Here is a 27,612-nt window from a genome sequence, read left to right on the forward strand (position 1 = left end):
CTGCATGGGTAATCTTGAGTACCAATTTGCTGTATGTTTCATTAATTGCTCTAAAATCACTGTTCTAACTACAGTCTTGTTAAACTTCATCTGTGAAGAAATCGCATAGGGTGGGTTGAGATGTTGCAAGGAGGTTATTAAAGGCGTTGTATTGTGCGACGTCATCTTAATGAAACAATAACTTTTTTTGTTTGCCGCACTTGGCTTGGCTTGGCTGGTAATTGTCATGTGATCTTTAAAGAACCGCGCATAATCGCGCGCCAACTTTGCAAGCAGCGTCTGCCGTTCGGATATGATAGTTCAATTTCTTTGGCACTTGGGCTCATTTTCTTAAGCTTGACGTCAACTCTGCGTCCGTGTGTGGAATTCGCGGGAAAACTTGTGCAAAGTCGAGGCATGGCGGAAGGGCGAAGGTCGTCAAGGTGTGTATGTATATGCGGGTCGAGACTTCTGCGGTGAGCCATGTGAATGGAAAAGCAAACAAGTTGCTGCTCTTAAGAAATAATGACGGATGCATATTTTTGTTTGTTCGACGCGTCAAATGCGTAGTTACAGGTTGAATTATTGCGATATTTCTCACTTAAGAGCCCGTTAAGCATACCGTACGTCCTGTGCCCCAAGCGTTGACTTGAGCACTCGAAACTCACTGAAAAGGTGCCAGTTTTACCTCCAGGTGGTTCGCCATTTATTTTTGGTTTGGACTGTTAATGACGTCGCGAACGACGTATTGTTTTACGGAGTTATTAAGGCAACGACGCGATGTTCGATTTCTCAACTTATGTGGCCGTGGACGGCTTTTGATCTGCTGCACAATTTCGTGCACATAGTGCACACAAACAAAACAAACTTATGTTCCGCGAGTCGTACCTACGTATGTTGCACCGCAGTTCCGTTGGTTCGTGCTACATCAAGTTTTACAGCATGATTCTAGAATGCGGTTAGTAAGGCATTGAACAATCAGAGGTATAATAAATGAGCAGAGCTTTTGGCACATATGGAAGATGCTGAAGCCGATTCATTTGTGTGTAATCGACAATGCTTATCGTTTGTGTTGACGTGCGAATTTGAAAAGGTTATGATTCTCATGCCACGCAGTCTGTCTACGATGTTAGTATGGCTCAATTAAAAAACGAAAATTCCCAAATCACCTGAATAATAATTTTGTTATTGAGTTTGAGTGGAAAGCTTCGGACGACTTTTTTCTTCTTCTAATTTTGCACTTCCTGACCGTTAAAAAAAAATTGATAGCCTAAATAAAACATCTGCTTTCTAGAGTCACATGGTTTTAACATTTTCCCTTAAATGCAACAAACTTCATCACATTCGGTGCAGTGGATGCTGAGAAAAACACTTTCTCCAGTTCCACGTATTTGGGGACAGGGGCCTTCCGACATAAAGCTTCTTTCTAATCTACGATAGGATGAGCAGTCATATGCAGTGGCCTGTGTATTGTGTGGCCTGTGTAGCAAGGATCACCAGCAGGCTTAATCCCACAGCTCTTTGTATATTTCTCTTGTTCGTTAGGGCCCACAAGTCTGTCAACTACGCCAAGCTGGACTATGGGAGTGATGAAGGTAAGCGAGATTGCTTGCTTTCTCGAGCCCCCTACGTAAAAATGTTGTTGATCTTCGGAAGTGGGTGTTGTTTTTTACTTCTGCACCAACATTTAGTTATCTTCTGTGGTTAATTGGTACGTTGGTTAATTAATTGGGCTTAACATGTCAAGGCAACAGGGGGGCATCAAGGTATGTTATTGTGGAAGGCTCCAGATTGAGTTTGTCTGTCAGTGTTTCATGAACATGCACCCAACACTTGGTGCACAGTGCTCATGGAATGAAACACGACAGGGAAGCTTTAAAATAGAGCGCTGCACAGGCGCAATTACTCGAGAACACCGTGTCATGTCTCTACGAGTCTGGTCGCTGAAGACGATGCGGACTCTGACCTAACCGTAGAAGCTAAAATTACGCCTATGTCACATGAACTGCAGACAATGCAAACGAAAGTATGGGCATTAGTTAGCCATAAATTGACATGCGTTGCATCCTATGAGTACTGTGCAAGCATTTTTTCGTTCCGTCTCAATCGGAGTGCAGCAATCGTGGGCAGTATTTTAATGTATGACCTTGTCCTTAGCAGAATGACACCATACCCACCGTGGTAGGTGCATTGCATGACTGAGTCAGCTGTCTAATGTTAAATGCACACTTTGTTTAGCCATGATGAAGATTATTCAAAGTGCCTGCATCTTGTTAGTTAGCATATGGAACACAGGGCCATTATGAAAGGAGCTAAAAACTTAAAAAACAAAAAAATCATAAAATATGTATTTGGCTTGGTGCCAAAGTAGTAGTTATATAACCTCTTTGGACTCTGCATTTATGACTGGACGAAAAGTAGAAAGACACCTATAAAAACAGGGGCCAGGCAAGGAGGCACAATCTCTCCAATGCTATTCACTGCATGCTCGAAAGAATTATTCAAGCTATTAAACTGGGAAGGCTTAGGAATGAGGATCAACGACGAGTACCTCAGCAACCTTCGGTTTTCAGATGACATTGTCCTGTTCAGCAACACTGGAGATGAGTTACAGCAAATGATTGAGGACCTTAACGGGGAAAGTGTAAGAGCGGGGTTGAAGATCAATATGCAGAAGACAAAGATAATGCTTAATAACCTGGCAAGGGAACAAGAGTTAAGGATCGCCAGTCAGCCTCTAGAGTCTGTGAAGGAGTATGTTTACCTAGGTCAATTACATACAGAGGACCCTGATCATGAGAAGGAAATTTACAGAAAAATAAAAAAGGGTTTGAGTGCATATGGCAGACCTTCTCAGGTCCCGACTGGAACCTTACCACTATCACTGAAAAGAAAGGTGTACAATCAATGCATTTTACTGGTGCTAACATATGTGAGAGAAACTTGGAGATTGACAAAGAAGCTCGGGAACAGTTAAGGACCGCGCAAAGAGTGATAGAACGACGAACGTTGGGCATAACGTTAAGAGACAGGAAGAGAGCAGTGTGGATCAGACAGCAAATGGGGATAGCTGATATTCTAATTGACATTAAGAGAAAAAAATGGAGCTGCGCAGGCCATGTAATGCGTAGGTTAGATAACCAGTGGACCATTAGGGTTACAGAATGGGTGCCAAAAGAAGGGAAGCTCAGTCGAGGACCGCAGAAGACTAGGTGGGGTGATGAAATTAGGAAATTCGCAGGCGCTAGTTGAATTGGCTGGTGCAGAACAGGGGTAATTGGAGATTGTAGGGAGAGGCCTTCATTCTGCAGAGGACATAAAATAGGCTGGTGATGATGATGATGGACCAAGTTGACAGCTCAGAACTGGGAACAGACTACAATAATGGCATTTGAAAAATGTTTCGTACATCTTAAGATAATTTTTATTACCATATTTTGCACATATAACCAACAACAATAATGCTAAAAATCTAAAAGAAGTCAGGGTGTGGTTTATATGAGAATTTCACCTTGAAGTGTGGTTTCACTGCCGCATAATATGCAAATTTCATGTTTAAGTGCGGCATTATGACCAGGCTCTCCATCATTCAGTTTCGTTATCTCCTAAAGAACCCCACTCTCTCCCACCCACGCTTGTTGAAGCTCCCTTCACCCTTCCATGGTCTCCCATTGTATTCCTTCACAGATCACACTTTTGCATTTTGTAGTTAGTGAATAGTGCACACAGTGTCTGAGAACTAGAACTCGTATCAGGGTGAGCTGCGCTCAACGGCCATCCTAGCGCAGCAGAAGCTGATGATAACGCTTTCACACAATGGAATAAATTGTGATTTCAGCACGTGGTTTTATCACTTGATATACGTTCGTCATCCATGCCTGTGGTGCTCACTTGGTGTGCGCGGAATGCTTCGTGATATGGCGTGGTTGTGTCGCCGTCGCACATGCGAGGGCTGCTCTGTATGTGCTTTCATCCTTTGTTATGCGAATGCTGGCTGTAAAGTAATCCGATTCACGTCGCATATCTAGTGACTGATTCCACCGTGATCACGTCCGTTGTGTAAACGCAGCTATACCAGCATTGCAGGAGGGGGAGGGGGGGGATTCAATGTATACAACATGGACAAGTTGTGCATCCATGAACGGAAAAATTTTGCTAATATTTTAGCATTGTTGTGTGCAGATATTTCTGCGGGTTATCTGCACGGATCTTTCTTTTTCTTTTCGGTATTTTGTAATTGAGGGTGCAGGTTATGTGCAGGGGCAAGTTATAGGCGGAAGATACGGTACGCCTGTTCGGAAATATACATCAATACGTGGGAAATGTGTTGAAAAAAACTGCTGAAAGATGAGCATCTTAGCTTTGCTGGCAGTATTGTGCATTTTCAGTTAAGCGTTTCTACCGAGCAAATCTCTCAAACGACAAGGTGTTTTCCAAACTGATTGGTGAGCAGTAAGTTTTGTTCCCATACCTGAAACGCTTTTCACAGCTAAATCACTGAGTCCACATTTATAAAGGCAGTGAAATATAAAATCTCCTCGGCCGCTGTCTGGTTTCTCTGATGCCAAGGTTGCACGAAGTGCTTGAGAACAGGTTTCTTTAGTGGCTTTGTGCTGCATTCTACTGTATGCCAACTTCCCCTTGCATAAAAGCAGTTCTGTAATCAACGTGTTTGCCCATTGTAAATGGACACTGGCAGCATCGTGTTACACCTTACCCTTGCTCTGAAACGCAGATGACGACTTCAAGCCAGCCGAGGCACCGCCGTCAAAGCGTGCCAAGCCTGCTGTTAAGGAAGCACCCAAAAAGGCAGAGAAGAAAACCAAGCCTGACAGCGTAGGCATAACAAGTTCCAGTGCTGTCACTGAGAAGCAGAAGGCAGGGTGGGTTGTGCGCTTGGTGTGTTGGCCAGATTTCAACAAGTGTGGAATGCAGAAATTCCTCTGCGCATGTGGCAAATCTCCCTTCACTTCGTGGAAGCACATCTACCAAGTCTTCTGCACTACCCATACATTGCACAGATTTTGACCATTTTTGTCTAGTACAGTTACGAAAGGTGTCTTCCAGAAATCAGACTTTGCTGTTCTTGCATACAAAGACTGCCAATTGTGTGTGTGTTCTTTTTTTATTATTAGCAGCCTTTGAATAGAACTGAAACAGATGATGCATGCACTTAAGGATTACCAGATATGACTTTGGGCATCACATGGTGCCTTGGAGATTTTGCTGTGTTATGTGGGCACTTCCTCATCTCTGAGGTCATGCCAAGGAGTCGTGCATTCTGGATTGTGTCGCTTTTTATAAGCGGTAATGTTGCCTTTTTGTTTTGGTATCAAAAACATATCTTTGTGAGCTTTTCGTGATGCATCCATTCGTACCTTTAAACATGAAATTTTGAACTTAAACTGCTTTTATCTAGGGTATCTGAACATAGGCCTTTTGTCCAGTCTAACTGTTTGTTGCAGTTGGGGCTGTTTAACACCAATAACAATAGCATCAATGTGCAATATCTCGCTCTTTCAAAATTGCCAAAGCACTACAGTGCTATTAGTGCTGCATGGATGAGCGTTCTTCAGCACAGTGTCATGCCCATTCACTACTGTCTTTGTTCCTAAGTCACATAAATAAAACCTGGCTCCCTTTGATATAGGAGGGCATCCCTGGATGACAAGCTGTTCCAGCGAGACCTCGAAGCGGCACTGCGTCTCTCACAGAATGCACCGGCCTCGGAAGGACTGTGCTTGGAGACTGGTTTGTTTTTCACCTCATTGTCAATCGTGTGGAGCTGTTCAGTAGGAGCAGCAGCCTGTATAGTTTTACCACATAACCAAAGGATTCTTTAAGTGATCTCTAGTTAACCATGTCACATGGCTCCATACTATGCCTGCAAATTTCCTTACAGCCTTCCGATCATTAATTCTTTTCTGTTGTGTTCTTTTCTATAGTCTAAATTTCAGACTGTTGGGAATGTGATCTACTCAGTACTTTATTAATTAATATTTTTTGTGTGTGTGATGCCTTTTCTCTTAATTTCAAATTTTGACTGGTTGTCTGGACGTTCCCGTTTGAGAGCCCAGACAACAGCTCTGGCTTTTATATCAAGGTCATTTGAAGGTTGCCGACAAGGGGAGCTAAAGGCATTTCATGCTTAAAATGCACGATCAGAAGTCGCTAAAAGATTGACAGACTCGACTGCAGTTGGCATCGACGTAATGTGAAGCGTTGCGTGAATCGTTGCAACACGAGTTGCAGATGTGAGCCGAACTGGTGGGGCTCTAGTGGCCCTGGGACATGCATTGACATTTTTGCGGATTTGGCAAGCTTACGTTTGCACTGTTTGAACTGAGCCTGGGTAAGCAGCTTCTTAGAGCACAGCATTTCGGCGGGAAGTCACGACGTGCAGACTCAGCATGAATCATTGGGGCTAGCATGAGACGCGGACGCACATCGAGCTAATAAGTCCCAAGCGACCTGAGACGCACATCATTTTGGTATTATGTAGTGTTCTAGGCTGCTACAGGAAATATAAATGAAATCGAGCAGGTGCATGGGCAACACTGTAATACGATGCCTAGGATGCCACCAGAGTGATACATGATGCTCTGCCTTTGCGCCTCCTGCAGCAGGGAATGGAGGTGCATTTGGGTTATCTCCTTTTAAAAGGAGTCATGCTTAGTTTTTTTTTGATATCTATCATCTTTCATATATCATCTTTTTTCATATCTTCCATATCGGTTATCTCCTTTTAAATGGAGATAACCGATATGGAGATATGGCGTACAGTATACTACCAACAGCACTGTGGCCCATGCACTGCGAAACAGATAAGTAAAGATGCTTATTGCAGCAGGCTTGGTGGCAATAGCTGTGAAGGTGGTGTGGGACGACCTGGGAGGATATTTGCTGGTACCGGAATAAGAAACTTTGTGCGCACCAGTGTTTTCACAAGAGACGAACGAGAGAGTATCGCAGGGAAGCTGCTGTAGCGAGTGACTATACTGTTCTCAATTGTGTGCACCTCACGCATTTTCTCATTTACATGGGATTTAGCGGCCAGAGAACATATCATACGATCGCAGTTTGGTGATCTACTGAACATTGGTGCCAAAATATTGTTTTCCAGGAACATATGAACCAGTAAACAATATGTGTAGCTGTACTGGGTCATTTTACAGCGAAGCTGTTAGCTTCTAGTTGGTCGGGTTTTTTTCGTGTCGGCATGTGAAACCTTTGCTCAGGCAAAAATTTGGAGGACACTTAAGCTTCAGCTTTAAGAGTGGAATGCAATAGCATTCATAGATCCCTGACTGCCTTCTCACGTTTCCTGGCAACTGCAGCTTATGTAATCGCACGAAGGCGAGCTTTCTGGTAGAAACACAGCCTCTTGCGTGGGTCGCAAAGCAGCGGAGGTGAGCTCCATCTGAAGGTGTTGCAAGGAACCAGATGTGCCACTTTATGACCTTTGAGATTTCCATGCGCGGGCGCATGCAGATCTCGGAGGCTATGGCATCTCTGTGAATGGTAGAAACGCTGGAAAAGGGGTTTGTGTTTTTTGAGTTTCCGCGTAACAGAATTATGTTTTCTCGTATATTCAAATTACAATCTGATGCTATCATGTCTGTAGGTTATGTGTACGTCATACTTTACGATTTTTCTGACGTATTTAACCATGAGAAATTCAATTAGTTCTGCAACTTCCTTGTGCTACATGGAGGGCCTGCATGGTTCGAAATTATTTTTGCCAAAATTACCATTGACGCTGGTCGTGGGATGCTGACACCGGATTTTCAGCGACGGGGGGCCCCTAACGCCATTGCATTAAAATGTGGGCCAATCCCGGAGACTGTGCAAAGAAGCGGGCAACACACAGTGTGCTTGAAAGAAGGGTACCAGCAAAACACAAAAGATGCGCACGCAAGGAAAAGGCATTAGACAGGTATGGACGCTGGATGCACCAACTGGCCCAAGAGCTTGCGCTAATGCGCAGTGTGCTGGTTCTCCAATAAGTACCACATGACATCATCAAATGACAGCATCACTTGATGAAGACGTCATCGTGTGATGTCATGTCTGATGTGATGACATCATCAGGCGACATCGTCACATGACGCCACTGTTATGTAACAATGTCATGATGTCATTATGTGACCTTTGGTGTGATCACGTCATCACTTGACGTTTGACGTGATTATGTAATCATGTTACGCCATTATGGGCCAATCCTGGAGACAGTGCAATAAAGCAGGAAGTGCAGTGTGCTGCTTCTCCAAGAGGCATCACAAGATGTCATCAGCAACACATCATCTGTTGACAGTACAACATCGCGTGATGTCATGTCTGGTGTGATAACGTCATCACATGGTGTTATCAGGCGGTAATGTGATGTGACGATGCCGTTATTGCGTAACATAACATTTGACATGATGTCATCATGTGACCTTTGGTGTGATGACATCATCACACAATGTTTGAGGTGATGACGTAATCGCATTTCGTCATCATGTCAGATGTGACGTCATTACTTGGTCACATGGGCTTTTTCTTGACGCATTTTACTTTTAAAGATCTATTTAGTTGAACTGCGCACTTGGCAGAGGGCCTAAAAGAATCAGAATGCATGAAGCACTTCTGGACACACACGTGCAGGCGTGACATACGTCGCTTGTGGTGGTAGTGTGTAAGGTCGGAACTTATGGTCATTGTTGTAACCTCATCTATGCAGATCCTGAACACAAGCCTGCGGACAGTATAATTGAGCAAAATAGCATATCCACGTTTCCAGAGAACCTCGAGCTAGCTGGTGAGGTGGTTGTGCATTCCGAGCCAGGCCCTGAACCCAGCGAGCCTTCAGCGTCGGCAAGTAAGCTGCCCTCCTATGCTGAAAGGCAAATTAGCTTCCTGCCAGATTATGTGAAAATGCTACACGGCCAGGCATAGCATAGCATAAAAGACCAGGCATAGCATGAGTGTTTTTCTTTTTCTCTCATGATCTGTTCTTATTCTTCATGCTCACTGGTTAGTCCTTGTTAACTTTTGTGCATCCTACAATCCTGTTTGAACATACTAGTAAGTGTGGTGTCATATAGCACGCACTGTGACACATGTGCGCATTCTCATTGACAATGTTTCAATGACAGACATTGTGTCTTATGTGTTAACATGTATATAAATGGTACACTGATGATTGTTGTGGCAAATGAGCAGCACCTGTAGATGACATCCATGAGAGAAACAGTGTCTTCCATTTTTTTTTTGCATTCATGTTTTGATTGCCTAGTGAGGCTTTTGTCTGCCATCCACTGTTCATAGAAGTAAATACATTGTCTGTGCGAGATCCATCAGCTTTTCCTCAGTGGCTTTGAACTGCAGATGGCAAGGAGGAGGAAGACTACCAGCCGGAGCAAGAAGGGAGCTCGGAGGATGAGGAGGAGGACGCCTCGGATGAAGACTACGGAGACAGTCGCAGTGATGACGACGAGGAGTTTGCGCCCTCAAAGGGAAAGGCTTCACGTTCCCGCAAGGAACTTGTGGCAAAAAAGCCTCCAGCTGCTCCCAAGAAGCCGGCAGGCGAGTGGTGCACGGCCATGTTTGGCCTTTCCTTTTCTTGGTTGTTTGCATGTCTGCACTGGTGATTTACGGCACATTCGACTGGTTTCTACTGCGCTCTTGACTTTCTTTGCTGCAATGTGGAGTTGTCTCAAGACTGGAGCCAGAGAAAGCCCACCTGAGCTGAATGTTCAACTGCTACCAAAGCCATGTGACCAGAATCTTTTCTGAATCTCATTTGTGCTCCATACTTTGTCTGAGCACCTCTGAGCTGTTGAAGTGCAGCACTTTGAATGAACTAGGCAAACAGGTTCTGAGTGCTCAATTTCAACCAACTGAATGTAAAGTGCTCGAAAGGGACCACTCGAACCCGGTTATATTGAACTCGCAAAAAAACCCGCCTATCAGTTCGATATAAGCCTGCTAAAGAATTAGACGTCATAAAAGCACATACCATTTATAAAAGCACTTTATTGATGAAACGACCTTAGTTTTGCATGAAATAGTCATGCTTCTTCTTCCGAATGGGCAACCTAACTGCCTGCGATGGAACGCACTTTTCCACATTGTCTAAAGAGTCGAAGCAGCTGAAGCCGCAACCTTCCACATACGCGCAGAAGCGCCGGACTAGTGCGAATGCACCAGTCACCTCGGAGGATGTGGGCAAAGGGTCATTGTCGCTTTCCTCATTGTGCCTGCTTTCATTTGTGTTCAGTATGATGTAGGCAATGTGGTCTTTGTTTTCGGGCTCTCCTGTGGTCATGACAACACCATCCGCACTCACAAACTCATCGACCGTTGATCTGTGAATGGCTTCCAGAAATTGTGACAGCTCGCTCCAAACTTCGGTGACACTGGGAATGGCGTTGTCGCACTCATAAGCCTTTTCAGTCATAGCCAGGCACATGGAAGCTGGCACATCTGAAGCAGTTTCGGATTAACCACTTGTACGTGGCCACCTCAACGTCATGGCCATGCATGCGCGTCCGGTGCCACAGGTAATTTGTCTGCTTTAGCCCTAATCTCCCCCTTATTCTTCAAGATCGTGCTGAGATTGCACCTCGGAATCTTGTACGCTGTGGCAACATCCGACTTGTTACCGCGTTCGACTCAGTTTATGATTTCGAGTTGCTCAGGAAAAGGCAAATTCAGTCCGCTTTGCGCTAACCACTCACGGCAACACTGCAGGACAAGGCTCACAAGGCGTAAATACAATGAACAAGAAAAGCAGTGAGCCAACTCAGACTTGCACCATCTTGCATGACGGGGGAGCAAGAGCCTCTGATTGGCTGTCTGAGAAAACGCTGCGGGCGGGCCGGATCATTTCTCACAGGGGGGTGTTGCCGATTCGCCCTATGTGGCATGTTCACGGTTGGGAGAGCAGGTGGATGGAGCCGCGCTGCTGGGCTGTCAGTGGATTTCTCCACCGCCGCAAGGAAAAGTAAACTTTTGCGCCCCTTGACTTTCGATATGTCACGAGTTGCTGCTGTTTTTGTCCGATGTAAGTGTAATTTTTGCGGTACAGTAGACTCTCGTTAATTCAAACTCGAAGGGACCCCAGGATTTTGTTTGAATTATCAGGAAGTTTGAATTATCGGAAGTTCTCGCATATATGACTCTGAGCAAGATTACAGCACACATTACAATTAATTATCCACTTAAATCATATTTTAAACATTTCACTCTTTAATTACACAGTAAAAACAGAGCAGAGGTGAAGGATCCAGAACAAGTTTAATGGAAATCTATGGTTGACTAGACCGTTTGAAGAAATCATGAATTGTTGATTGTTTTTTCTTTACATGTGCATTAAGAACAAAGTTCTCTATTCCATTAAGAGCAGCCATTGTTCTTGAGAATTTTCTTCTACAGTCAGCAATTTGCGGACCTCAGCAAGGTAGTGGAAGGCCTGTGCTGCTGTCACAGAGGATTGCTCTTCTGATTCCTCTTCACTTTCGCTGCTGTACTGTGCTGGCAGCACCTCAGCCACCAAGTCGTCCAGGGTGTCTTCCCTGCACACGCAGAGGTTATCATCGGCAGCCGCAAATTCACTGAGGTCAGCAGCTATGTTGTGTGCTTGGAGTGCAGAAAGCACTAGCCTTGCTTCATCGCTCTCCGTTTGGAGGCAGTCTTCACCTTCATTTCGAGTGCAGTCAGGCAAGGTATCACTGGTGTGGCCTGGTATGCGGAAGGCATGCTGGAAGCAGTTCCGTATCGTTGCCGATGTTACTGCACTCCATGCGTCAGCTAGCATTCCCACAGATGACAGCAGTGTTACGCTGTACGACATGGAATTATTCATGCATATTAGCATCCTCTTAAGGAGTAGCTTTCTGTAGTTTATCTTCAGACATTTGATTACCCCCTGATCCAGAAGCTGGAGGACAGCCGTTGTGTTTGGAGGGAGGAATTCAAGACGAATTGCCTCCAGCCCCTCCACGTCACCGTGAGCGGGACAATTATCCACTATCATCAGCACTTTTCTTTTATCGCGCTTAAACCGCACGTCAAGTTTCCGCAGCCAATCCTCAAACAAAGATTGCGTCATCCATGCACGTGTATTTGCTGCATAAGAAACGGGAAGAGTTCGGACGCCTTTAAAGCATCTTGGACGCTTCGATTTGCCAACAACGAAAAGTTCGGGCTTGTGACTACCATCCATATTGGCACAAACCATGACTGTGAGCCGCTCCTTGCTCAGCTTTCCGCCGGTGCAACGTTCCCCCTTGCGACACAATGTTTGCTGAGGAAGGCACTTGAAGAACAGTCCCATTTCGTCAGCATTATAAATGTCAGCCGGGGAGTATTCAAGCAGTAGGCTCTGAAGACGCGTCTGCTGCCAGTCGGTAGTAACCGCCTCATCGACCGCTGCCGCTTCTCCACTTACTGTTTTGAAAGTGAGGCCATGTCGCTCCTTGAATCGCGACACCCATCCATCACTACACTTGAAGTCTTCAATTCCAAAGCGCAAAGACAGTTGTTCGGCCTTCTCTCGCAGGATTGGTCCACTTACTGGTAGACTGCAGCTCCGAGTGCGCTTCAGCCAAAGAAAAACTGCCTTCTCAAGCTCCGGATGCGCCGCCTCCCTAAGCCTTTTTCTGTCGGGAGCGAAATGGCCTGCGTTGTTTTGCAGCTTGTCTTTCGCTTTCACAATCGTTGTCAGCGTACTTTTTGTGATTCCATACTTCAATGCCACAGAAGTCTTCTTCGCTCCAGCCTCAACTTCTTCTATGGCTGCCAATTTTTCTTTCACAGAAAGGGTTCGGTACTTCCCCCGCGGAGACATGATGCTACCAACGCGGGCGACCGACCAGGGAAAGAAAAGCGCAAGCGGTCACGTGATTCGGAATCGGCCGATGCTACTCGCGTCACTTTCGCACCTTTTTTTTTTCTTTTCTCATGCTCTTTGTTTTTACGTCAGGTTTTACGTCAGTTTTGAGCGTATTGACAAACGCAGGTGGACAGTCGTCATTTCCACAAGTTTTGAGGGTTATGTGTTTTAATTTCGAACTTCCTGCTTTGAACTGGCTAGCAAGCATGCTAGTAAGCCACGGAAAGTTGAGCAACAATGTGCCCTTCGGGAGGCTTTTGTTTCGAGCGTTTGTTTGTTAGGCTCTTGTTCGCTTTCTTTTATTTTTTTAGGCCATAGTGCGCTTATTTTAACATTTTCCGCTGTTGTGGTGATATAAGAAGTCAGATTTTTCACCAGTGGTGGCAACGATAGCCGATAATTTTCCGGTATGGACAAGCAAAAAGTATGAATTAACCGAATTGCGGTGTTTGAATTAAGCGGCCTTAAAATACATTGAAAACATGGCGAACCAACCAAAAATTTGATTTTTGTTTGAATTAACCGAAAGTACGAATTATCAGAGTTTGAATTATCGCGAGTCTACTGTATATACTCATAGTAATTATGCCGTGTTCAGAAATTATTCGATGTACAGGATCATTCTATGTAGACGGATTCCGTATAGTTGGTTTCGAGTGTATTTTACTGCAGTTAGAAGCTAAAAACTGGGTTTGCTGTGGCTGTCCTTTCCATTATGCCACCAGCAGCATTGTCATGTTGCCATCAAGCCACACCGGTATGAGAGCCTGGTACCATGAACAAGCGGCTGCTAAAGACGCTTTTATCCGCGTCGTGGCAGCAGTGTGTTCATGACTCCAGAAAACTTCCGGTCATGAATTTCCGACTGTCAAGTTAGCCAAAGAAAAAGAAATAATTATTCACATACTATCATTCTATATAAAAACATCCTTTTGATGTTCTAAAATATAAGGAACGCTGTGGTGTGTTGTAGAATACACTTTGTTGATGTAATATTGTCTACGAAATGGCAAGAGAAATCTTTGGTAACAGAGGAGGCAATTAGCTATACGTATTCAAAGCATCAATAAAAAAACATCTTTTTTTCTGTCCCTTGGTCATATCTGCCTGTCGGTTCAGGCTGCTGTTCATCCGTTTGAGTTGTGGTGAGAGTTTCCTCCTTGCTTGCAGTTTGTCTTTCTCCGAGCCCCTCTTCGTTCCAGGGCTTGTTCTTTTGTCTTTCTGCAGTTTGGTGACATATTGCAGTTTGGTGACGTACTGAATGTTGGTGCCGGAAAATCGTATTTTCCAGGAACGTATGAACCGGTAAAAAATGAGCGTAACTATTGGGTCATTTTCTGTGTTCTTGATTGCGAATGTTGGCGCCAGGAAAATGTACGTAACGTGAACATATTGACGAGGTTCTACTGTATCTATAGGTTATTGTAACTTGTGTCGTTCTAGAGGCCTTCACCAAAAGTCTTTTGGGAGCGCTGTTTGTAAACGTTGAGTCTATAGTTGGTGACAACCTAAGATTTACAAAAAAGCTCCACCTGCAAAAATGCAGTGCTCCTGCCCTTCGCCTCTGAAAGGGAACCGAGCCAGCTGGTGTCCACACACAGCTTAATGACTTTGCTCTGCTAATGTAAATGCTAGGCTAACAGGAAAATAAAAGCCTGTCTCAAGCTAAAGTGTCATCTTTGGCTGAGCTTTGATATCAGGATCACCCATAGAACTTGTCCTAAGCACACATATTGATTTGCATGGAAGGAAGGAAGGAAGGAAGGAAAAAGTGGAGAAGGAAGGCAGGGAGGTTAACCAGTTTTGCCTAACCGGTTTGCTACCCTACACATGGGAGCGGGATGGGGGGGATGAAAGAAGGGGAGAAGAGATAGAGGGCACATAGCACGGCACACACATCGTTGGTTACAGTCTGTCACTCTTGTGCGGTACGTGACATCACTGTCACAGCCGCTTGTCCAAGCCCGTATCCTTCATAAACCGAAGTAGTCCCTTTGTCGCCTTCAGCTGCGATGACTTCAGTCGGCGATATGTGAAAATGGTTGCAACTGACAATGGTCTATTGTCAAGGTGCGCTAGAACGGACGCCATGGACTGTCTCTGAACATTATATTCAGGACAGTCGCACAGAATGTGTTCCAGCGTCTCCTCGCAAAGACAGGCATTGCAGAGAGCGTTGTCGGCCATTCCAATGCGAAACGAGTAAGATTTCGTGAAGGCCACCCCTAGCCATAAGCGATAAAGCAGGGTGGCCTCACTTCGGCGGAGTCCGGTTGGCATACATAGATGCATCAAGGAGGGCAGGTCGTGTTGATGATTGCTGCGGTTGGTCTGGCTGCTGGGTGTGCACCATAGAGAGAGCGTGATCTCCCGTGCAAGCACTTGAAGTCTGCTGGCTGCGTCGGACCGTGAAAGTGGTATGGCCTCTTCCTGTGTGTCTTCAAGAGCTGTCCGAGCGGCTTTATCGGCGTCTTCATTTCCGATGACGCCGCAGTGACTTGGCAGCCACTGAAACGTCACGTGATGTCCTTTCTCATGTGATGTATGAAGTAGGCATCTAATATCGAATACGAGCTGTTCGAATGGCCCGCGACGCAGAGCTGATAGTACAGATTGTAGGGCTGCCTTTGAGTCGCTGAAAATTGACCATTGTCGAGGTGGTTCCCGATTGACAAAACAAAGTGCAGCTCGAAGAGCAGCTAGTTCCGCAGATGTAGAAGTCGTTGGGTGGTCAGTCCTAAAGCTGATGGTAATACCGCTTTCTGGGACGACTACAGCACCGGACGAACACTGGATGTTTGTGGAACCGTCAGTATAAATATGTGCACGGTCTGCGTACCGCTCGTGCAGAAGAAGCAGAGACAGTTGTTTCAGCACAGGCGACGACAGCTCAGACTTTTTCCCGATTCCTGGCACGTTGAGATGGACTGTGGGGCTGACAAGGCACCAAGGGGGCATCGATGGTTTAGATGCAGTGGTGAAGCCCGAGGGAAGTTTGTCGTTGTACTTGACAATAGTTTTTGAGAATGATGCTTGGTGCCTGTCTGAAGGTAGTGTTGCAAGGTGGTGATAGGGGGCCCGTGCCAAATGTCTGATATGCGTTCTCAGGGTTTCCACCGTGATGTGAGTCTGCATTGGATGGTCCCGAGCAATCGCAATAGTTGCCTCAGTTGACGTGCATCTCGGCAAACCAAGACAAACTCTGAGTGCTTGAGCTTGCGCTGCTTGCAGAACACGAATATTTGTCTTGCAGGTGTTGTTCAGTACAGGTAGACTGTATCTTAAAAAACCGAGAAAGAGAGCTCTGTAGAGTCTCAGCATTGCGTCTACTGACATCCCCCACGTCTTTCCTGTCAGGTATTTAAACAACTGGGAGGTTGCTGTTAGGCGTCGTTTCATGTAAGCTACGTGCGGGCTCCAACAGAGGTCTCGGTCGATAATTACGCCAAGAAATCTGTAGGTTCTGACATAGGAAATGGTCCGCCCATTGATTGAGATGACATAAGGCGTCATTGGTTTGCGAGTAAACGCCACTAGGGCACATTTTTCTGGCGATATGCTGAGACCTTGTTCACACAAGTAGCTCGCTGTCAAAGTAGCCGCTCTCTGAAGCCGTGCACGTATCTGAGGACGTGTGACTGCCGAAGTCCAGAGACAGATGTCGTCTGCGTATACTGAAATTTTGGTGGTAGTTGGCAAGTGGTCAGCAAGCCCAATAAGAGCGAGGTTGAAGAGCGTCGGGCTGAGAGCACCGCCTTGAGGAACGCCCTTGCTGGTATAGCGTCGCGTAGTTGGCCCATCGTCAGTTAATACATAGAATGATCTTGCAGATAGGTAACTTGCAATCCATAAAAATACTCGGCCACCTAAGCCAACCGTCACAAGAGCGTCGAGAATAGCCTCATGTAATACGTTATCGTATGCCCCTTTCACATCTAGGAATAAAGCTGCAGATAAACGTTTACGGGACCTTTCGTGCTGGACATATGAAACGAGATCAACGACATTGTCGATGGAAGAGCGGTCACGTCGGAAGCCAGCCATGGAACTCGGATAAATCTTGTAGTGTTCAAGGTACCATTCCAGGCGGCCAAGGATCATCCGTTCCATTATCTTTCCTACACAGCTGGCCAACGCTATCGGGCGGTAAGAGGTGAGCTCTAGCGGGGATTTGCCCTGCTTCAAGATTGGCACCAGGCGGCTCACTTTCCATTCGTCAGGAACATTTCCCTCCTGCCATAAGGTGTTGTAGAGACTCAATAGTGCTATCCGTGCGGATTCTCCGAGATAGCACAAGGCTCGGTATGATATACCATCTGGACCCGGAGATGATGAGCGCCTGCAGAGAGCTAGTGCCGCCTCGAGCTCCTCCATTGTAAAAGGAAGGTCCATGCGGCAATCTCGGGAATGGGGGACATCATCTCGGGCTGGAGGATCTGGACGTGTCGCTCGGTCTGCCATTCGCGCACAAAAGTCTTCTGCGACAGCGATGTCTTGCCGCCCTTGGAAAAGCGCGAGTGCCTTGAATGGAAAACGCTGTTCCGGAAGGCAACGCAGACCTTGCACCGTTTTCCAAATGTGAGACAGCGGCTTGCGGGGGTCGAGTGTTTGGCAAAACGTTGCCCAACGTTCCGACGCTAATCTATTCATTCGACGCTGAATCTTCTTTTGTATCCTCCTGGCTGCCCGAAGGTCATGGATTGATCTTGTACGCCGATATCGACGTTCCGCCCGGCGACGAAGTGCGCGAAGTCGCTCTAATTCTATGTCGAAGTCGTTTCGCGTGTGAGATATCGTCAGTATGCGAGTGGCGTTCCGCATCGTATTTTTAATTGTTTGTTCTAACCCAGAGGGTAGGCCCTCGCTGCAGGCATCTTCCATATCAGATTTGAAGTTGGCCCATTGAATCGTCCGAATGGTATTTCGTGGGCCAGATCTAGACGACAAGCCTTTGATGGTCAGATAGGTGGGAATGTGATCACTCCCATGTGTCTCAATATCTGGTAACCACTTCACATATCTGGCGAGAGAGTTGGAGACAAAAGCAAGGTCGAGGCAGCTGCCGTACGTCACGCCTCGAAGAAAGGTGGGGCTACCATCGTTCAAGAGAGTAAGGCCATAGTTGTAGGCGATGCTTGATAATCTTCGTCCTCTTGCATTTGTCTTTGTACTTCCCCATGCTGGATGGTGTGCATTGAAATCTCCTATGATGACCCATGGGGCGGGGCAAACACTCAAAATATCCGCTAATCTTTTAGTGTCGAAATTGCTGGAAGGCGATATATACACGCCGATGAGAGTAAACAAGAGTTTGTTCTTTTTAACTGTGATGCAAATATACTGATTGTCGTCGTGGGGCGCAATTGGTTGCAAAACATAGGTGAGTTCACGTCGAACAAAAACGATGATCTTGCTGCATGCACTATTTGTTGATGACATGAAACATTCGTACCCTGACAGTCTGATTGGTTTCGACAAGTTGGGCTCACAAATGACGATGAGTGGAAACACATTGGTGTACACATACTGACGGAAATCTGAAATTCGTGATTTTAGCCCTCTGGCGTTCCACTGCATGACAGACGCTGCCTTGACTTCTTTTCGGAAGGATGGGGTATGGGTAGCCATCTTTCTAGTTGAGGGATTCAAGCACTGGGCTTAAGGCGTCCAGCACTTTAAGTGCGCTTCGAGCAGACGGTGTCCCCATCTCAACTAAAATCGTTCGGATGGCCTCCATGAGGGAACGTAGCACCGAGATGACTTGATCTGTTTTAGGTGAATCATCAATGGCCGGAGAAGGCTCCGGTGGCGCCGTGACCTTCTGAGGTTCCTTAGCAAGGGAGCGGCTCGGTAGCGTAGGCCATTCCTCTAAAGAAAGAGTCTTATCTGATGCCCTCGTGGAAGTGGTGGGCCCTTTCGCGTCGCGACTAGATGGTTCCGTAGTGGAGCGGGTACTATCGCTTCGCTCATGCGCCTTCTTTGAAGACGTACGACGGTGCCGACGTAGACGCCGACGCCGGACTACTTCGGCTGCCTCCCTGTGGGCCGAATTGTCTCTGGCCATTTGCTTAAGAACCGCGCGCTCCCTCTTGATGCGGGGGCAGTCTTTCGACGAGGCTGCGTGAGGGCCGCTACAGTTGGCGCACTTCAGAACTGTGGCACCGCAGGTCACTTCTGCATGAGGTTCAGCGCAACGGGGACACAGAAGCGAGTTGGGACACACGCCCTTTACGTGTCCTAGCCTGAAGCACTGATGGCATTGAAGCGGCTTCTGGATGAACGGTCGAACTGGATGTCGAAAATGTCCGACTTTAACGTGGGAGGGTATGCAATCCCCCTTGAAGATTACTTTTACGCAGCGCGAGTTCCCAAGACGGCGCACTTGCGTAATGATCGTGCCCTCGTTAGCCGGCTTGATGAGGCTAGGTAAATCTTCATTGGGAATGGCAAAGTCAATGTCGTAAATTACACCGGCTATCGATGTGTCGTCGATCGGGATGAAGGGGCGCATTTGGATTCCGCCAAGCTCCGTGATTTCTTGAAGTGTTCCAAGCGCACTCGCGTTGTACACGTCTATGGCGAGTATATTCTTGCGTGGGTTTATTCTGATGTCTTTAATTTGATCCGGCACCGCACGTTCCAGAAAAATGGATAGGGCTTGCCTGTTCAGCAACCGTAGGTTGCTTGACGGTTCTTCCGGCATAAAGATGATGACGTGTGGCCAGCGCGCAGGCCTTGACTTCATAGTCGTAGTGCTCGCAGGAGGTGACGGCGCTGTGTTGGCGATCTTTCTCTTCGCCCTCTTACTCCGGACGGGTATGAAGCCGTCGTCGGATGAGTCGTCTTCCGACATAGAGTACAGCTCGGTGTCTTCGGTGTCGCTGGGGGAGCCAACTCGCTTCCTTGCGGTTGACAGCCGTGATGACTTCTGGCCAGGCGGGCCTGTGGCATGCTCCGCGTCCATGGTCGCAAGACGGGGAGGTGAGGCACCCCGAAAGGCAAAGAGTTCACCAAAAATGCAGAGAGCACAGAAACAAGCGTTCTGTTTGACATCATGTTAATAAACGAACCTAATTGGCTGTTGCATATATGCAAATTGTGTTTGAGTTGGACAGTGTACATATAACCTTTTAATTCTTAGGTTGTCACCGACTGTAGGGGGCAGGTGATCATGCGCCTCCTCCGCTAGCCCGTTAGTGGCTACACATGGCAGTCTGCACGTCTGAGCATGCACACTACCCATGCACTCTCTTGGACGTAATCTCTGGCAAGTTGAAATGGCTGGTGACTATCGTGTGCGCTGTCTTCCCAGGCGCCTAGGGACGGAGGCCGCGTAGTCTCAAGTTTGGGAGAAGCTTTGATAGGGAGCGGCAGCAGAAGTGCTCATTCCCTTCTGTGCACTTTTGATCACACCAGCATTGTGATAGCAGGTGTTCAGAGTCATCGAGTGAGGTCTGTTCATGTTTGTGTGTGCGCATGTGACAGCATGCTTAATTTAATTAGTAAGCGGATGTTGAGTTCAATTCGTATTGCCAATAAGAATAGAAACTTTACTTCATGTAGTTGTGTAATACTTTGCTATTGCAATCAGTGCTTCCCTTTTTTGGGCTAAACTGCGACCTTTTATGTGCTATACAGCATTACGTATGTTATGGTTTACGTATACATTTACACATATTGTTATGCAAGCACCCCAACCTAAATAATCTGCTTCGCTGGGCACATATCTGTCTTGTGAAAACTTATTACCACCACTGCATTGTACGTGCCACTTTGTTCCTATCATAAGAAGCCAACAAACACTGATACCAAGGACAACACAGGGGAAATTACTTGTGCTTAATAACTAAAATAAAATAAATTGTGCTTAATAAATGAAATATAGAAAGGATAAATTAATGGAAATGAAAGTGGATGAAAAAACAACTTGCCGCAGGTGGGGAACGATCCCACAACCTTCTCGTCGGGCCCCTCGGTTAGCCCCCTTTCTTCTTGTTTACCACTTTGTTCCTAAGTGTTAGATGTTTGTGTGCAAAGCGAAAACTGATTGCTGAATACTACAAGTAGGCGTAGTGGGCGCCTGTCAAGTGAGACAAGCACAATGCGAATGGAGTTATTCACAAAATTGGCACTTGCAAGGTCTACTAAATAAACTGACCATCAGCCATTTGGTATGCTATAAATGTAGATATTGTCTACCGTGTATGTGTTATAAGCTGGTAGGGGGGGGGGGGGAGGAATTCTCTGTCGAAAGTGCTGCACAATTTAGATGGGAATATTGATTCTTTTTTATTTATCCTGTACGGAAAGCTCACTGGCTCCCAAATGGCAGTTAGCAGGCAGTCACAGGGCTGGGAACCTAAGGCAACCAAATCTTAGGGCATTCGGTGTGTAAGAGAGCAAAGTTTGATTTATGTATGTGAAACTACCAAAAAGTTGCAGTTTTTCCTGAAAGGCGAAGCATCGATTGCGATAAGAAATTAGTGGACAGCTATATGAAGCAAGGATAGTAGTAGTTTTATCGGCCGTATATGCTTGTGAACATAGGCATACTAACTAAAAATTAACAAGCATGGTGACACGCACACACAAGCAAACATAAACACATCTGACTCGATGACCGCGGAAACTCCCTGTCAAAACCCTGGCATGAGGAAATTTGGCAGCAGCAGCGAGCGAAGTGAAATTATTGCTGCCGATTGGTTCAATGAAAAGTGAGCGTCGAGAACACACAGCGTGCAAAAAGCTACACGTACCTAGACTGCCCCCAATGCAGATTGCTCTGAAGATACACCCGAGCAACCGCATGCAGCAGCCACATGCGCAGTTGCAAGTGGAGTAGAACGCTGCCCCTCTCTCTTTCTCTCACCCCCCCCCCCCTGTGCCTTGCAATGTTGGGTGCCTCGCGCATGACTGGAGATGGCCCGCTTTCTGGCCGCCTTCGTCACTTTTGTGCAGGCGAGATTGAGCCGCAATTCTCAGCTTCCCTCACACGCCTTCACTTGCACATACAGCAGTAGAGTGCGTGGCGACGCTGTTATCGCCCTTGGACTTTATACGGAACCTCACGGCGATGGCGACACAGATGGCAGAAGTGCACTTGGAGTGTCCATATATTTACTACTGCAATAAGAGTAGCAGGTGGTCGACTCAGTTGTGTTGTTGGCTCAGGAGAGTGCAATTAACCCAAACTACCCACTTGCGCTTACAATGCCATTTTATGCCTTGCTTTTCTTTTAACGGTGTTCACTTGATAATGATAATGACTAGATTGACATTTAGTGTCATTTTTGCAGCTCTGCAGAGTTCAACACTTTAGACTAAGACAAGAACAATGTATCCTGGAATCACAGTAAGACAGTGCATGCCACTGTCTTACTGTGATTCGAACCCACTTATAACAATATTCAAGTGCCCAGAAAATTCCATTGCTATAGCCAATAACTGTCATTATTGGGTTGCAGGAAAACAAAAAGGGGGGACAGGCATCAAAAGATATTAATTAGACAGAAAGACCCACTTAGTGCAGCCACACCCACTTATAAAATTGGCAGATTTAACAATACCCGGACGGATGTAACAATAAGCAACCGTGGCAACCTGTGTGTGTTCTATGGTAATATAAACTCCTTACTGTAACGCTCTCAATGCTGCATTATTGGTTAGAACAAGTAAATCTGGCTACTGGGTGTCTGCGCCAAAAGGAAAAGAAACATGAAATTGTCAGCATCTTGCACTTCTCTCCCGTCTCCCTTGCCCCTCGAAACCACAAGTCGACTGCTCTGGCGGGCTTCAGTGAGGGCGGCCGTCGGTACAGTCGCCTCGTGCTTTGAAGGGGTGGAAGGGAGAAGAGAGAGAGGCGCACAAGGCTAGCAAAGAAACTAGAGTGGCAATGACTGTTTCTCTTTTTTGTCCTGTTCGTTTCCTTTCTATAGAATTTTCCATTATTTTTCCTGTTTACACAGACACCTAGTGCAAAATTTAATTGGTATTGCCAACAATGCGGCATGTGAACGTTGTAGTGAGCAATTTAGTTTTACCACAGAACACACATAAGTTTGCCGGTGCCGCGGCTGTGCATTGTTACATCTGAAATATTGTTACGGTCAGTATTGCTATAAGTACTAGCTTTGACTGTGTGTGCTTTGGTACAAGCTGTTGTTATGCATAGGGCAGAAAGTGCAAACAGGAGGACAAGGGATGTACAAATTATACAGGTGCGCTCTCCTCGATGTATATTTTTCCCCATCATCTGCACTGTTTGCCATGTTAAATGAAAACTAACTGGTCCATCTTCAAACTTTCACTATGCACCAAATTGCTGACAAGCTCTTTGACAATGTTTCTACAAAATCTTTGCAATCTTTGAAATCTTTGCAAGCGTTACATACTGATGTATTTTCTAGCTTGTGTTAGGTTTGCTTGGTTACCTATGCATCACTTAAAATATTTGGCGCCAGTGTCCTGAAGGACTTATGAATGGAATACTAGACCTGTAAGGCCTTGTACAACCTGTGTGTGTCTGGACTGACCGGTGTGCACATTGGGCTAACCTACACTGGTGCAGGCACCGCAAGAGCAGCGACCAAAAAACCTCCTGCACCATCGGCCGCGCCACACACCGCCACGAAAGGCCCCGCAACAACACGTGGCAAGATGCAGGAATCGAGTGCATCAGCCAGCTCATCGTCAGCATCGCCACTGGTTCCAAGGTCGGCACCTCGCCTTGCTGCAGCTGCAAAGTCTTCACCAAGTGCGGCTCCACGGCTCTTACCGCAGCGAACTCCTCCTGGAGGCAATGTGCCCATGACTGTGCCCAAGTTTTCGAGTGGCCAGTTGCCAGCGTCGGGAATTCGGCTTGGATTGTCACGCCGCTCAGTGAGCAAGCCACTTCACAGTGTTGTCAAAGTGCAGCAGTGAGCTTGTCAAGCATAACTTGAAACACCCGTGCATTGGCAGGATGGATTCAGTGAATTCTGCACTGTGCTTGTGATCACTTCAGAAATCCCTAAAGACTAGTGAATTGAGGAGGGTGTCTTCAGGTGTGATGAGGGAAGGAGGACATTTTCAAATTCTTTATGGCACGTTTTAGGCAACCCTGTTTTTAGATGTTTAGCTCTACGTTCACAAATGGGCTTCAGATTGAAGCACTTCGTCGACTTGACCAAGTGGAGCACAGCAGTGCTCCTCTTCTGAAGAATGCATTGCATTTTGATAACGTTCGTTGGCGATTCTTATGATGAGGATTTGCTTGAGAAACATAAATTCACTCCAGTGCATTTGCATTTGTCGGTTACAAAACATATTTGCATAAGAACCATCACAGAGTGTCATTGAAGTGCAGAGACCATTTCAGTCATGGGGAAGCAGTGCTGCCATTCAATTTTTTTTGAGATGACGTGGGGTGTCAAGCAGAGGAATGCCCCAGAATGTGGGGGTAGATGTTTTTATGTTGTACGTATATTGACTGGTGAGTCCTGATGGTGAATTTCACTGGCCGATCTGGAGTTGGGTTGTGTGTTCTCAGCAGAGCCACTCTCTCTTACTTCATTCCCTGGGCACAGGTCCAGCATGAAATTCAAGGCTGCAAAACGTCACTTTTCTCCTGCTCAAGGGACGAGTGTGTCTGGTATTAACGATCTTGAGTGAACATCAGTGCACAGCACCATGCTCTTCTGCGTGACAGCCACGTTTTCTGCTGATGCGAGGGTTGACTGGCATTTCGTACATTATGGACAGCAGAAGTGGGGACACCGAAATTACCATGACGCTTTTGTAATTGTAAAAACATTGGTTCACCAGAAAGCACATACCATTTCTGGAACTAGGTGTGTGGACCAAGTTTCTATGGTAATCTGACACAGCGCAGATTGTTTTCCACAGGCAGATTTGAATTTGTAAAGTATGAGCATGCTCTTTGAGGATTTGTTGGGTGACTGTTCCAGACTGACCACGGGAATTTACTGTCAGATATTTTCTTACTACGCAATGACAAGAGACAGTGGTGCTAGGAAAAGCATAGGATGTTTTGCATGAAGGCAACATTTTTTTTGTTTGAAATACGAAAATTCTTGCTAATTTAAACCTAATTTACTGTTATTAGACATCATAGTTACAAACTTAGTCTATTTGTTCAAATGCTTTGCTTGGCATTGATGTCTGTCAGCTTTATGTCATTGGTTCTTGTCTAAATACCAAGCCATTCAGTTCTCTTTGTGCTTATTGCATATTAGACATATTAAGAATGAAGGTTTTATGCTAGAGTGAAAGTGAAGTTGTGGTTGTTTTCTTCAAAAGATGAAACTCTTCATTTGTGATTATTATTATTTGGTTTGAAAGCATATGTACAATTGAAAGAGAGATAAGGCAAGGAGCAGTCTGGTAACTGCCACCAGGAACGGTGCAATGCCTCCAAGCTTTCCAGGAAGATGGGGACAGAAACAAAGGAATGTAATAGAGAAAGAAGGGAAGGAAAGGAAAACGAATGAACAATCAAGGTAAAACACACAGAAGGCAAGGGACACTGTTGCTTGAAGAGTATGTTTGCAAAATATGATACAATTGGTACAAAAAAACAAAAAACTCGCGTTTACAATTAGAAGACACGCAAAAGGAAACCGCCGTGGTTGCTCAGTGGCTATGGTGTTGGGCTGCTGAGCACGAGGTCGCGGGATCGAATCCCGGCCACAGTGGCCACATTTCGATGGGGGCGAAATGCGAAAACAGCCGTGTACTTATATTTAGGTGCACGTTATAGAACCCCAGGTGGTTGAAATTTCCGGAGTCCTCCACTACGGCGTGCCTCATAATCAGAAAATGGTTTTGGCACGTAAAACCCCACAATTTCATTTTTTTTAACACGCAAAAAGAACAGATGTTGAATTTAAATCTGTGCAGTCTAAGCTTTCTGCTAATATTTCAGCAAGTGCCATGGGGGCGTAGTGGCTTTGACGTTATGCTGCTAAGCACGATGCTGCTGGATCAAATCTTGGCCACCGTGGCTGCACTTCGGTGGAGGTGAGATGCGAAAACGTCTATGTACAGCGCATTGGGTGCAAGTTAAACCCCAGGTGGCTGAAATTAATCCTAGTCCCCCACTACGGTGTGCCTCATAATCAGATTGCAGTTTTGGCATGTAATACTCCAGAACCTAATTGTTTTTTTGCTAGGATTGGCATGCTTACCTGAAGCCGAGAGTGCCAGTTTGTGTGCATCATCGGAACCTTGCCAATCACAAATTAGAGAAACAATGAAGAGCAATGCTAAATGAACATATGGTGGTAAGGTATCCTTTCAAAGCTTTGTTAACATTCGTTGGATGGAAAAAATATTGGTCACTTGGGGATAATATCAAGGCCAACTTTCCCTTGAATTTTCTGCTGAAACCTCAGCACTGGTGCGTTAGTGTGACGTCATAGATTTCAACGTATTTTCTTGTACTTGAGCTGTTCTGGCATGGAAAATAATTCTTCAAGCTTGCTGCGTTTAGCCTTTTTTTTTTTTTTTTTTTTTTAGAATAATGCAGTCCGTGTTTACGAATAAACAGTTAACCAGACCACAGTAGACACTATCAAATTCCATGATATCATGGCGAGCTTGTGCAAGACGATGCTCCATGTTTCGTATTGTGCCTTTTCTGGCTCACCAAGCATCTTTGCATCAAGTGTGGCTGTTTTGCTACTGCAGAGACCCGATTTGCTAATGTAGCTTAGCTTAATATTCCTACTTAATATCCCTATATAAGATTGCAGATCAGACTGCTTTCAGAAGTGCTCTCTGGAGTTATTGTGCGTTTATGGGTGGCTGTAGTCTGCCTCATAGTACTTTGCAAGAAATGCAGAACGAGGTACACAAGTGGTGCACTCATATAAAAGGATGCAGAACGAATATATGGACCCAAAGAGTTTCATACAATAATTACTAGATTGAGCTCTGATGCTGCGATTGTTCAGCCCTCATGGAAATGATGGTTGATACATGGATTTGTCGGATCGCTGTGCTTGAGGCTTCAGACGTGCTTGTGGCTTTGTTTGTTACACTTTACCTGCCTGGTTTGGCTGCCTAAATTTCAAAGGAATGTGTACTTTATAAATGCAGAAGGCAATAAGAATCTGCGAACATGCGTAATTGCTACTTACCCAATTGCAGTGGTTCTGCCTGTCGAGGTGGCCAAGTGAAACCATGCGAAGCATCTTAACGTGCTGGCTTGCCTGCAAGAAATTCTTGAAGGTGTTCTATGCCGCTTGTTGACGCACAGATCCGTGGCGTAATGGTTTCGATACCGGGCTTCTGTGCTAGAGGTCCGTTGTTCGAATCCTGTCGTCAGAAGATTTTAATGTTTATTTAGTTATTTATCATGCAGTACTTTGTTGAAATTGACGAGTTTGCAAAGTCACGATGCTGTTTGAAGCCAGGTGGACTAAGTTTGGGCAATGCCATGTCCTAGCCGTCTTTCCCATGCTGGCTGAGGCGTCCTGCTTTGCAGCTTCTGTAGACACTAGTGCGACAGTTCTCTTTAGTAATTATTGTATGAAACTTTATGCATGATTGAACAGCTACTCAGAAGTGGAGGTGTGAAATGAAGCCCTTAACCCCTTCATATTTCTAGGTGATCTGTGTGATGTGAATTACCATTAATGTTTTTCATAGCTTTCTTGAAAATTATTTTAACATGCATTTAAAATTAAAGGAACTGTGTAATGCTCTGAACATGTCTTTGGATTGTGGTGGGAATCAGAAGATGGGGTGTCATATTG

The 27,612-nt window shown here is 45.8% G+C and overlaps 1 protein-coding gene across 2 annotated transcripts; it reads left to right on the plus strand.

The window, feature by feature from the left end:
• Nucleotides 1-231: 231 nt before the first annotated feature.
• Nucleotides 232-24,361, plus strand: LOC142579824 (uncharacterized). 2 transcript variants are annotated; one of them, XM_075690400.1, is made up of 7 exons: nt 232-422; nt 1,525-1,574; nt 4,715-4,862; nt 5,630-5,730; nt 8,702-8,839; nt 9,349-9,546; nt 23,424-24,361. In XM_075690400.1, exons 1-7 carry the CDS (start codon nt 397-399, stop codon nt 23,774-23,776), a joined length of 1,014 nt encoding a protein of 337 aa, XP_075546515.1. In that variant the 5' UTR covers nt 232-396; the 3' UTR covers nt 23,777-24,361. The 2 variants fall into 2 exon arrangements, with proteins under 2 accessions (XP_075546515.1, XP_075546516.1); XM_075690401.1 differs by having other exon boundaries at nt 4,715-4,815.
• The last annotated feature ends 3,251 nt before the right edge of the window (nt 24,362-27,612 follow it).

The sequence above is a fragment of the Dermacentor variabilis genome, chromosome 4 (genome assembly GCF_050947875.1).
Source record: "Dermacentor variabilis isolate Ectoservices chromosome 4, ASM5094787v1, whole genome shotgun sequence".
In the NCBI taxonomy this organism is placed as follows: domain Eukaryota; kingdom Metazoa; phylum Arthropoda; class Arachnida; order Ixodida; family Ixodidae; genus Dermacentor; species Dermacentor variabilis.

What these genes read in the sequence shown, in the direction of transcription:
- LOC142579824 (XM_075690400.1), top strand. Translation starts at nt 397, where the DNA reads ATGGCGGAAGGGCGAAGGTCGTCAAG. An exon ending in AGGACTGTGCTTGGAGACTG is followed by an intron (nt 5,731 to 8,701) that starts GTTTGTTTTTCA and finishes TCATCTATGCAG; the next exon opens with ATCCTGAACACAAGCCTGCG. An exon ending in CGAGCCTTCAGCGTCGGCAA is followed by an intron (nt 8,840 to 9,348) that starts GTAAGCTGCCCT and finishes TTTGAACTGCAG; the next exon opens with ATGGCAAGGAGGAGGAAGAC.